Source organism: Centroberyx affinis, unplaced genomic scaffold, assembly GCF_046629955.1.
Source record: "Centroberyx affinis isolate AG114_WGS23_722 - 3 ecotype Tasmania unplaced genomic scaffold, CSIRO-AGI_Caff_v1 ptg005767l_1, whole genome shotgun sequence".
In the NCBI taxonomy this organism is placed as follows: Eukaryota; Metazoa; Chordata; class Actinopteri; order Beryciformes; family Berycidae; genus Centroberyx; species Centroberyx affinis.
In genome coordinates, this window is record NW_027282920.1 from 67,431 (window position 1) to 80,339 (window position 12,909).

General features: G+C 39.8%; 1 protein-coding gene across 1 annotated transcript; it reads right to left on the minus strand.

Moving 5' to 3' along the window:
* Window positions 1-557: 557 nt before the first annotated feature.
* On the minus strand, window positions 558-12,136 carry commd7 (COMM domain containing 7). Its single transcript, XM_071547282.1, has 9 exons — window positions 11,991-12,136; window positions 10,739-10,792; window positions 10,368-10,470; window positions 8,399-8,455; window positions 8,143-8,180; window positions 7,094-7,184; window positions 2,044-2,093; window positions 1,895-1,943; window positions 558-891 (listed from the first exon to the last, which is right to left on the minus strand). The coding sequence occupies exons 1-9, from the start codon at window positions 12,072-12,074 to the stop codon at window positions 815-817; spliced, it is 603 nt and encodes a 200-aa protein (XP_071403383.1). The 5' UTR covers window positions 12,075-12,136; the 3' UTR covers window positions 558-814.
* Between the last annotated feature and the right edge of the window lie 773 nt (window positions 12,137-12,909).

Sequence of the window (12,909 nt, forward strand, 5' to 3'; positions counted from 1 at the left end):
ATTCATCTGCCGCCATCAAAGCTTTCATCACCGCTCATTTTATACATCTCCCTTCTATCTTGTATTGTTGCCATTTTTTATTTCTTGTTTTATCCATTGCCATTTTTAATTACAATTTTTGTAATTGGCTGGAAAAGGTCTACCTATTCATTCTATCTATTCATCCAGTCATGTACGAATGTATGTACAGTATGTGTCTGTCTATCCATCACTCTTTCAACTCATTCAGGTTATTATTCATGGCAAGAAACGACACGACTGGATCAGCTGGATCCAAACATTTCTCGTTCCATTTTTCAGTTTTTGTTTGGGAGGGAAATAATGTCCAAATTTCCCTGGGAGGATCGCTTACTTTCATCTTAAGTTAAATGATAGATGGATAGATGGATAGATGGATAGATGGTACCGACGAAATTTCAGTTTTAGTCAGGTGTGGGCATACAAAAAAAATCCTTCCTCTGCTAACTCCAGATAAAGAAACCCAAAGACAGAAATGCTGCTTTATTCACACATTAATTAAAAAATAAAGAATAGTGTGAAGGTTTTCTTTTTCCATGTTTATTGTTAGATTCATTCTTTCTTTAGCTTCAGTCATATGCAGGCATTCAATGCATAAACACACACACACACACACACACTCACACACACACACACACACACACAAGTGCATGTACACACATATAGGCTACACATCTAAACCCACACACACCACACACTCACCTGCAGCCACAGCCATACAAGCGTGCACACACACACACACACACACACACACACACACACACACACACACACACACACACACACACACACACTCTCAACTGAAACACTCCATGCTGGCCTTGGCTCTCTCCATCTCATGTAGGAAGTTGTAAAACTGTGGGAGTGTCAATTCTGGAAGAGATGGAAAAATGAAAAAAAAACAGTAAACAATTAGCAGATAACATAATAATCAGATTTAAATTAATCATTTGTTACATTTTCACACAAGTAAGAATGTGTGCAGTAATATGAGACGGTGACTGGAACTGAACTGGAACAAAAATGTAAAGCCTGATGTTAGAGATATCAGATATCAGATGCAACTTTGCAAAAACGCGATTGTTGACTTCTCATTCACAGTGATGGATTACCTTTACCGACTGAATTAAAAGAGTGAATGAGCCCAAGAGGTTTGACAAAACTGACTTAAAAATATCTTTAATTGTTGCGCAGGCATGTAAAAACTGTCACAATTAATATTAAAAGGGATGGAAATCAGCAAAAAAATTCAAACCACGCTGGAATTGTCCTTTAAAAGTGGCAGCTAAATGTAAAAAAAAAAATGTAAATGCAAATTCTAGTCCCTATCCCAGTGGGTGAAGTTGGGTTTCATCCACTGACCGGATTCAAGCTGAGAGTTTCTGTTGATACTGAACATCTCTCTGCACGGGTGGAGCTGTACAGCAGCAGGAACACGGTCAAAAAAAACACCACAAATTCACTCTTCAGAGCCATAAACCTCTCACTGAGAACCGGCCTGCAAAACTGATCTACATATAAATATTTTAACAACTGTTGGGTTCGCTTGATATCTATTTATATAGACACCTCACTTGTCAGAGATGATAAATCAAGCGCTCCTCGTGATTTTGCTGCCGTCCATCCATCTCTTTACTCATTCAAGTTACGATTCGTGCCTCTGCACCAGGGTCAGGTTGGGCTCAATTTCTCACTTCATTTTCACTTTCGCTTCGGGCTCAAAGATGCATTTACTAGTGAAATTTGAGGCTGCGGTCAGGCTCTTGCCCAACACAAAACATTAAGCGCTCCACGTGTTTTGAAAGGTTTAAAATGTATTCAGCCGGCGTTTTAGCCAGACTTACTGTCGCACCAGCACCGGCACACACTGACTCACCCATGTAGACGTTTTCAGTGGAATTCCCCTTTCTGACCACCAGTTTCAGCTGAAAGAGGACAAAGGTGGTGTTCAACAAGATCGAACAAAGAGATGTGTTACTCTGTGTGTGTGTGTGTGTGTGTGTGTGTGTGTGTGTGCTGTCATACCTGTAGAAAGATGTTGCCGACTTTCTGAATCTCACTGGTGCCAACAGTCACTGTGAAGCCAAAAAACACATCGTGACACAATGTAATTCTTCTTTTGCAAGTGCTCTTTTTAAAATTGAAATACTACTTTCTAAGAAGCATCAGATACTAGGGCTGCAACTAACGATTATTTTCATTGTCGATTAATCTGTCGATTATTTTCTCGATTAATCGATTAGTTGTTTGGTCTATAAAATGTCAGAAAATGGTGAAAAATGTCAATCAGTGTTTCCCAAAGCCCAAGATGACGTCCTCAAATGTCTTGTTTTGTCCACAACCCAAAGATATTCAGTTTACTGTCATAGAGGAGGAAAGAAACCAGAAAATATTCACATTTAAGAAGCTGGAATCAGAGAATTTTGACTTATTTTTCTTAAAAAATTACTCAAACCGATTAATCGATTATCAAAATAAACATTGAACAAAAAGTTCGGAAATTTGTGTTTGGTAGATTATTTCTCTGTTGTAACAATGCTTCTTGGCAATACATTTTATACCGTTGGAAAGCCTGTTTATTTCCCTTTTAAATGGTGCCTCATTTGTAAGGAACATGCATTTGTGGGATGAGCAGCACAGCTGAGTATGTGGGTTGCGCTCATGTAAAATTTGCCAAATCTTCTCTGCCAATGCCAAACAGCTTATTCTGCTGTTGCTATTGACTCTTGTTTGGTGTTGTTTGGTGGATTGGACGATTGAAGTCTATCAGTAACAAGGAAGAAACAAGACATATTGGCAATTTTACAATTTATTCATTTAACAAACAGTCAGGAGCCTCAGTAGCGTGTGGAAGAACCATACACAGCCACAACAGCCTGGCACCTCCTCCTCATGCTGGTCACCAGCCTGGTCACACACTGCTGTGGGATGGCATTCCACTCCTCAACCAGGATTTGTCGCAAGTAAGCCAACGTGGTTGTGTCGGTCACTCTAGCACGAACAGCACGCCCAAGCTGATCCCATAAGTGTTCAATTGGGTTGAGGTCAGGACTGTTGGCAGGCCATTCCATTCTCTCTACTCCCAAATTCTGGAGGTAGTCTCTGATAAACCCCGCTCTGTGGGGGCGAGCGTTGTCATCTTGGAGGATGGAGTTCGGTCCCAGACTGTGGAGATATGGGATCGCCACTGGTTGCAGAATCTCATCTCGATATCTCTCTGCATTGAGATCGCCTCCAATGATGACAAGCCTCGTTTTTCCAGTGATGGAGATGCCGCCCCACACCATCACACTGCCTCCACCAAAAGGTGTTACTCTATCGGTGCAGCGATCAGCATAGCGTTCTCCCCGTCTTCTCCACACTTTGACCCTACGATCCAACTTCCGTAGGCAGAATCTGGACTCATCGCTGAACATAACGTTCCTCCACATGTTCAGGTTCCAGTGCAGGTGTTGCCGACACCAGCGCAAACGGGCCTGAAGGTGAAGGGCAGTCATGGCAGGCCTCCTGGCAGCCCCATGAGCCCGGAGATTGGCTGCGTGCGGTCTGTTCCGGATCGTCTGGGCCGAGAGCCGTGTGCCATATCGTCCTGCAAACCTTGACTGCAAATCTGTAGAAGACAGCCTACGGTTCCTAAGTGCTGAAAGGGTGAGGAACCGGTCTTCTTGGGGTGTCGTCTTCTTGGGACGCCCACTTCGCCGTCTGTCTCTGACATCCCCCGTTTCATGGAACTTGGCCTTCAGTTTGGAGATGGTACTATGGCTCACTCCAAATAATGCTGCAACTTGCTTTTGTGGAACACCAGCTTGAAGTTGCCCTATCGCACAGGCCTTATCGAGATCAGACAAACGTGGCATGGCGATTCTTGGAGCAGACACCAATTGACCACTGTAGCAGGGCCCATGCTCACAGGTGCTGCCAATCAGGTGCCAATCAGGTACCTGATTGTCAGCACCTGGGGGTACCGGAAGCTCAAAACAAGAGTCAATAGCAACAGCAGAATAAGCTGTTTGGCATTGGCAGAGAAGATTTGGCAAATTTTTCATGAGCGCAACCCACATACTCAGCTGTGCTGCTCATCCCACAAATGCATGTTCCTTACAAATGAGGCACCATTTAAAAGGGAAGTAAACAGGCTTTCCAACGGTATAAAATGTATTGCCAAGAAGCATTGTTACAACAGAGAAATAATCTACCAAACACCAATTTCCGAACTTTTTGTTCGATGTTTAGTTGGCTATTAATTTAATAGTTGACAACTAATCGATTAATCGATTAATTGTTGCAGCTCTATCAGATACCTTTGTGTTGTTCAAGAGCTAGAACATGGCACATGTTCACACCAAGCATGTTTAGAGCATGTTCTTTCCTCCTTTAGTTCGGTTCATTTGTCCGGGAGAGAACAATGACCTATGAACTGAAATAACGGCACCAAGAGTCTCAGTCCTCTAACAAGAAAACTGTGGTGCGGTTTGTTAGGAGTGAGAACAAAATCTGAACCTAACTACAGGAAATCACCCAAAAACACAAGGGATTATGGGTAGAAGGAGACGGATGTTGACATCGATAGCCGGCGGTTCCTCATGCTTGGAAAGCCTAGCGGAACAAAATGAAGTCTGGACTGATGCTCATATTCAGCTATTCATGTCATTCATTCTTCATGTGTTCTTAACCGGTATGAACACCACAGAAGAAGAGACAGACAAGTCCATTATGCTGAGATAAAGTTACATGGACTGGAATGAGATTTTTTTTACTAAAATCTCTACCCTGCAGGATGACAGGTCTCCAAAACTCTGTCCAATAAACAAGCTACTTGTGAGTCATGTGACTTTTGTTTACAAGCCCTGGTTCACTTATATTTGGTCTGTATGAACCTAAACAAACCAAATACAAAAATACATTTAATGACAAAAGCAGCCCAAAACACACACATGACACAGGGACAACCAACAGGACCTCATACTCAAAGACAGGGGACAGTAAATTACATACAACAGACACTATACCAGTGGTTCTCGACCTGGGGGTCAGAACTCCTAAGAGGGTCACAAAACAATTTTGGGGGGTTGTGAGAGGATTTATGGGATAGGGGAAAAAAAACTTATTGCTACTATACAAATGTATTAGGTCTATTTTTCTGATTTTTCTCTAATTGTTGCCTTTTTCCTGTGAAATCCTGAACAGTTTTCAGCCTCTAGGCCTCATTATGACAAATAATGGAATGGTTTGCCATCCGACATTACACATTTAACAAATAAAACTGTTTTTAAAAAGAGTTTAAAGAAACACCTAATGGCACAGAACACCAGCCCCTCTCCAAATAGGACAGGCTTTGCTACATAATATCTGACTATATGATCATTAATGAGGAATTTTCTTGGTCATGTTTATGCTGTTTTTAATGGTACTACTGTTATTCCTGAGCTGTTTCAAATGTTTTACTGACTATTTAGATATAGTGTGGGTACTTGTTGTCATTGTTGTTATTGTTGTTATTGGTAGTTTTATTGTTGTTGTTTCATTGTTGTAGTTTGCTTGTTGATTTTTTTTTTGTTATTTTTCGTTTCTTTTTGCCTTGGATTTTAAATACATTATTGCTAACCCTTATGATGTAATGTTTACTTGTGTGGACCCCAGGAAGAGTAGTTGCTACCTGGGCGGTGGCTAATGGGGATCCAAATAAATAAATAAAAATAAATAAATGAATCAAATGAAATGACCTGAAAGGGGAAAATCATTTTTTTGTTCACCACTCTGTATATGCAGCCTGCGATGGGGAGGCAAGTAGACATCACTTTGTTTTAAGGGGTTACTTAAGTCAAAAAGGTCACTGCACTAGACTATACATCTCACTCTACATGCACACATTCAGCTTTCTATGAGAGTGGCCCATTTGAATGTGAACTCTTGAGAAGTACAATGGTCATGTTGGGTCTCAGACTAGTCAAGTCTCTACAGATCCCCGGCTGGAGACAGTTCATTCCTCAGCAGACACAGACACACAGTCTGAATCTGGCCTTGGTTTTACATGTCAATAACGGCCCACAGCTCAGCCTTTAGCTAATCTGATAATCTTAGCATGATGCTAATGACTCTCCTGCCCTCTAGGCCTATTATCATGAGGACTGTGTATTAGCATTTCTATTACCTACGAGTCTGTACAGGTCATTAGGCTGTTCGCGTAAACAATGGAGTCTGATATAGAGACCCATCGTCTGCCCACAGCTGACATGTTTAAATGAGGCTGAAGCCTAAACAAACCATCAGAGGACATCAGCCATGCTAATGACTCTGTGCTCATGAATATCAAAGTATACCAAGCCAAGATGGAGGGCTCTGCATGGGAGCAAAGGCTGAGGGTGGAGAGAGAAATGTAGCTGAGTGTCTTTCTCTGCAGCCCTCCTCTAATGGATGTTCAGTAGAATATACAAGAACATTTCTAGATTCAAAAACATACTCCTGTTTTCACAAATATACAGACTGTCTCATTGAATTAAGCCCAAAACATCTGAACTCTGACCTCACACCTCCACTCAGAACTGATCAGACCTGCGCAATAGTTATGTTTCATTTAAATTGAACTTACAGTATATTTAGTCAACAAAATACATCTTTTCACTGATGAAACTCCAAAATGTCTCCACGACCCCTTTTCAAATTTCCATGACCACATTTGAATGAGACTGAATTAAAAAAAGTAACCATCAACTGCACCAACAACTTTAAGCAACAAGGGAGAAAATGTTTGGATTTTACTTGGTAAGTTAATGATTTCTTGAATACTATCAAATGTCACAAAAAGCTGTGGCTGGCTCTGAAACAGTCTAGACCTGTTGGAGGAAAATACTATTGGTCGCTGACTGTTTTTTTGTGGACAGAATTAAAATAATATTATAATCCTTGATTTTAAAGTGAAAAACTAATGCATTTTTCATAATTTTTCCAGGCCTGGAAAATACTATTTTAAAGCTCCATGACTTTACCAGGATTTCCAGAAGTGTGGGAACCCTGAAAATATATTTAAATCCTTCCTTTTTATGACCATGATGCGACAGGTTTTGGTCGGTCTTACCTCCAAACTTCCACTCCATGTCGACCAGCTGGTTGACCATCAGAGTCTGTCCAACAGCCAGTCTGGACAGCACCGCATAATGCTCTGCCCACTGCAACACACAACAAACACACACACACACACACACACACACACACACACACACAACACAGCTTCAGTATCACCAAAGAGTTTAAAAATTTAAAAAAAGAGACCTACGCTTGGAAAATAGCTGCTCACATTATGTGAAAACATTTTTATGGGACTTTTTAAAGGACAGAGGCATTACATTACATTATGTCATTTAGCACAGTGGCTTTCAACGTGGGGTCCGGGGACCACCAGGGGTCCTTCAGGAGGTTCCAGGGGGTCCCAGGCAAATTGATGAATTGTTAAACTTCACCATTATTTCATTTACAAGAAGCTGACACAGTTAGAGAATGTAGAAGAATGACTGTTTTGATCATAGTTTCTCTGTTATCTCTCTACCTACAATACAGATAGTCATGGAGTTCTGGACAAAATCATACCTGACAATAAAGATATTCTCAGATTTGGGTCCAAGAGACAAAATCTCAACAAATGGGACTAATGTGGACTAAATTAGAGGTCCTTGATATGAAAAAGGTTGAGAATCACTGATTTAGCAGACGCTTTTCTCCAAAGCAACTTAACTTACAGATGTACAATAAGTACATTTTGTCAACAACCAACCGTACATCACAGTCTTCATCAGCTAAGCCTTTTTATAGGAATAAGTAGAGTTGAAATATATATATATATATATTGTTAATATAGAAGAAGGGCAAGAGGCAACTTCAGGCTATAGTTGATATGATAAGAACTTTTTTATGCGCTATTGTCTCTATTTTACAGATATTAAACAATGAATTTCAATGAATATATGAATGTTAATGACTGAATGAATAAATGTTAATGATGATGTTTTGATAGCAAGTCTTACATTCTTTACTACTGGTCCCTTGTAATGTTGGTGATCACCTAAGTGTCACCTAAGTGTCACCTAAAATGTAAAAATGTAATAAAGGAATGACAGGACTGACATTTACCTGCTGTGAAAAGTGAGCTGCCTTGTCTTCGTTTAGTCCTGAGGAATTATCAGATAAAGCAAGTTCAACATGACGCATTCAAAAGATGGAAGAGTGAAAAGTAAAAATCAGGTGCCAGCAAAATGCATAAATACAGATGAGACTTTTCAACATGAAGTGTGGTCAGAAGAAGATACGACCCAGGAGCCGTACTTAACCCTTATTCTAAAATTGACCCCATTAGTGATCGACTTGGTGATGAAGGATCAGGACGTACCTAATGTCAGGAGGTCTTCTTTGATCTGCTCAGATGTCAGATTTTTCTTCAGAGCGCCTGGTGAGAAAGAAGAGGAGTCACTTTTAGGACGGAAACGGAAACTCAAAACACTCCTGGATCATATTGAACATCACAGATTGATGATATATGACAAAGTAAGAAGATCTGAGGGGGAAATTTTTCTTTAATACTAAACAGTAAACATTCTCAGACTCGGGTGCATTGTTTCTACCTGCAGGGTTCCTACACATTTTCAATTAAAAAATTCCATACTTTTTCCCAGACCTTGATTTGTTTTGAAGATTTTGTCTGGTGTTCAATATGATTTACACAGACAGACATCTTGCCCCTGCTAACTAGGTCATATCGCTGTATAGATGAAGATTGTTCTTCACAGCGACAAATATCAGAATATGTGAGATGATTGGCAGGGTTCCTACACGGTTTCCATTTTAAAATTCCATATTTTTCCCAGACCCTATGTTCTTGACCGGATTTGATTTTGGTGGGTATTTGATATAATGCATGCTGACAGCGGCTGGGTAATAAGAGCGTCCCTCTATCTGAACATTATTCTTCACATCAACAAAAACTGTGGATTCAAAGTGGGTCTACAACAACATAAAAGCTAGAATTATGTGTGTATCGGACCTGAACCACAACATTTTCCATACTTTTCCAGACATTTTTTCAAATTCCCAAACTATTGAAGACCTGGAAATTATCAAATTCATTTTTAATACTTTTCCAGACTTTCCAGACCTGCGTAGGAACCCTGTTCTCTCCATCTTCATGAAGAAACTGGATATTCCTTGTTTCTTTCTTTCTTTCTCTCTCTCTGTCTCTTTATCTATTCCCAGCAGAATGACTCAGTCAGTCACACATTTTAGTCACAGCCTCTAAAAGTCACTCTCTTTCTTTCAACGTCTTTTTTTTTTTTTTAGATCATTTGTTCTATCACTTTCTTTCCTCTTCACTGTGGGGGTTAACAGTCGTACCTTTTCATCCCTCCATCCTTCTCTCAGGGTTCCTACACATTTTCAATTAAAGAATTCCATACTTTTTCCAGACCTTGATTTGTTTTGAAGATTTTGTCTGGTGTTCAATATGATTTATGGAGATAGACATCTTGCCCCTGCTAACTAGGTCATATCACTGTATAGCTGAAGATTGTTCTTCACAGTGACAAATATCAGAATATGTGAGATGATTGGCAGGGTTCCTACACGGTTTACACTCAAAGTGGCTCTACAACAACATAAAAGCTATAATTATGTGTGTATCGGACCTGAACCGCAACATTTTCCATACTTTTCCAGACATTGTTTCAAATTCCCAAACTATTCAAGAAATAATCAAATTCATTTTTAATACTTTTCCAGACCTGCGTAGGAACCCTGTACCTGGCAGTGGACGGGTGCTGGCCTGGCTCTTCGTTCGTCGGTGCTGGCCTATCTCCCTATCTCCCCCCCCTCCTTGCCTCGGCCCACTCAAGGTTTCTTCCATTTTTTTTTTTCCTACCAAGGTTTTTTCTTGGGAGTTTTTCCTTGGGTCTAAGGCTGGTGGCGCCGGGAAGATCAGGCTTTGTAGAATAGGTAGGCTGCACGCTTAGTCTTGCTAAAATCTGCTCTTGTGTGTCTTGTGCTTCTCACTATGTTTCTCCTATATCATTTTGTTTACAACTGACTGTTGATCAATTAGAACTAGTTAGACTCATTCTCTGTAAAGTCCTCTGAGACATGCTGTGATAAAAGGCTGTCTACATAAACAAACTTGAACTTGAGCTTTAAAACCTTTCATTTAATTTAGAATGTCTTTTGTAGTCAAGAATAATAACAATGATCACAATATGTAGCAAAATAATTGGGATTATTAATTCAGCCCTAGTGTTTGGATGAACTGCTGGACAGATGGATGGATGGATGGGTGTGTGTGTGTGTGTGGGTGTGTGTGTGTGTGTGTTTCCCACCCTGTGGCACCAGCAGGACGCTCTTCATCAGGTTCCTCAGAGGACCGGCACTCATCCCCTGTTCCCCCGCAAACTCACTCAGCTGCTGCATGAACCGCTCCGTCTGCACACACACACACACACACACACACACACAAACAAACACCAATACATACACACACGCAGTACATACACACACACACAATAGGAGAGGCAATGTTTTACCTCGGTTCAGTTATCAAGGCTAATTCACTGAGTCCAAAGTCCCATTCACATGTAAACTGGATGTGTGTGTGTGTGTGTGTATGTGGAGTAAGTGAGTGTGAGATAGGAGAATGAATGAGTGTGATAATAGGCAGTGTGTGTGTGTGTGTGTGTGTGTAAACACTCACCTCTTTAGGTTCCAGCAGAAACTGGAAGAGAATTTCAATCAGCCGCACAAATTGCTGCACAGAATGAAAAAATTAATAAATAAAAAATAACACAGTTAATCATTTCAAGATATCAATGATTGTTGACTGCCTCCATTATGGGACAGATACCATCTGGAAACATGTTCAGCAGTGTTTGTCTTTATATTCAAAATGCACACTTTGAACATGGCTTCTTTTTAAAATCAAGAGTTTTATTAGAATTTATCCCAATTAGAGAATGTGAATGAGAGTAAAAACAGCTATTCTAATCATAGGTTTCACTCCCACCACTATCATCTCCCCATGTACAGAGCAGACGATTCTACAATTCAATACTGAACAAAAAAAACTGTCTCCCATGGGTGCTCCTGGGACAAAATCCTATCAAAACAGGGTTTGTGGAAAGAAACTGTACTGCCAGAACACTGAGAACAGATTGGAGAAGTTCGGTGGCAAAACAAATCGACTTAATCTTTTGAGGCAGGTGGTGAGAATACAGTCTGTGTGTGTTTGTTTCTTTAGTCCAAATGTGTAGGAAGTAACCTTGTATGGTCATATACCTTTTTTACATTTTTATTCTGCTGATCTTCTGCTGAATCTTTGTGTTTTTGTACTTTATCTTGTCCACATGTCCAAGTGTGCTCTTTTATGGATTCAGTGTTTTTATGTAAAATTCTGCTCCATCTCAGGTTACTTTACTGCAAGCATGAATGAATAAAGTCAAAGTCAAAGGCCTGATGTGTGTCAAGGTCAAGGTCAAGGTTTCTTTATTAGTACCCAAGGGTAAATTTGTTGTGCACACGGGAGATTCAGCAATCCAAAGTTAAAAACAAGACATCACAGCAATACAGATTCATAAGACATCAAAACATAAGACATAAAAACAAATACTTTAAAACAAGTATCATTGTCTATTTGGGGGGTTTGTGACATGAAAACTTTTGGGCCCCTCTGGTCTGTTGTCACATGACCTGTCAGCTGTCAGCTGGAGAGGCTGCTGAACTCTTTGGACAACAAGCTAAATCACATAAAGACATCATCACGCATCGTTTTCCTGCTAAATAAACCACCAAAGCCGGTGTTACCTAATAAAATGTATGCTCGAAGCAGAATAAAACATCAGATCCCAGCTGAGCTAACTAGCTTAACGTTACAAGCCTTTAACTGATGCTCACTAACGTTACTTATTAATAACAATAAAAAATCAGGTTTCACGGTGGAAAATTCTTACCTGCTCGTTGAATTTGTTCAGATTCTGGAAGTCGCTGCTGACAGAATCAGGTAAAACATCTTTAGTGAAGTTAAGCGGCGACATTTCTGCAAAGTATCCCTGATAAAAATGGACAGGAGCCACTTTGTTGTCGAGCCCACTTCCTGGTTCTTCAGGGGCGCATGCGTGCTAAAAAGCTCCGTTCTGATACAAGCCGTTGCTAGAGGGAAAAGACAGGAATTACGTTATTTTATGATAAATTATTGTTTTACACAGCAAATATAACCAATTAAAAACGGTTACTACGAAAATGTCGGCTATTGTTTTTTCAGAAAAATATTTTTAATAAAACATATAAAGTGTACACATAAAAAGTACGTTATGATAAAAAAAAAAACGGTTAGGCTATATCAAGTGAGTTACAAGGTCAAATCACATCGTGCAGGCCACTTTTATAACTTCATATTCTATTCTATTCTATTCTATTCTATTCTATTCTATTCTATTCTATTCTGTTCTTAGAGAGTCGATCAACATTTGGCTGTTTGTACCAGGAAAGTGTCTAAAGTTTAGAAAAAGGAAACTATAGATAGTCTAAAAGTAGCCTAGTTAACTCTATTCTATTCTATTCTATTCCATTCTATTCTATTCTATTCTATTCTATTCTATTCTATTCTTAGAGAGTCAATCAGCAGTTGTCTGTCTATACCAGGAAGATATCTAAAGTGTAGAATAGAGTGTAGCATAGATCATCTAAAAGTAGCCTAGTTAACTCTTTATTCTATTTTATTCTATTCTATTCTATTCTATTCTAGTGTAACATATTAGCGCACATATTCACACAATTAGGCTACACAAAGGGTTACAGCGCGTTTCGCCTCCGGGGGAAAAAGGCGAAGTCTCTCTCTCTCTCTCTTTCTTTCTAGAGAAGTGATGGTAA

Bases quoted from the DNA above. Each gene is read 5' to 3' on its own strand.
- commd7 (XM_071547282.1), bottom strand. From the start codon at position 12,074: ATGTCGCCGCTTAACTTCACTAAAGATGTTTTACCTGATTCTGTCAGC. The intron at 10,793-11,990 runs GTAAGAATTTTC...CATTCTGTGCAG, and splicing joins TGAACAAATTCAACGAGCAG to CAATTTGTGCGGCTGATTGA. The intron at 1,944-2,043 runs GTATGACAGCAC...GTCCTCTTTCAG, and splicing joins TCGGCAACATCTTTCTACAG to CTGAAACTGGTGGTCAGAAA.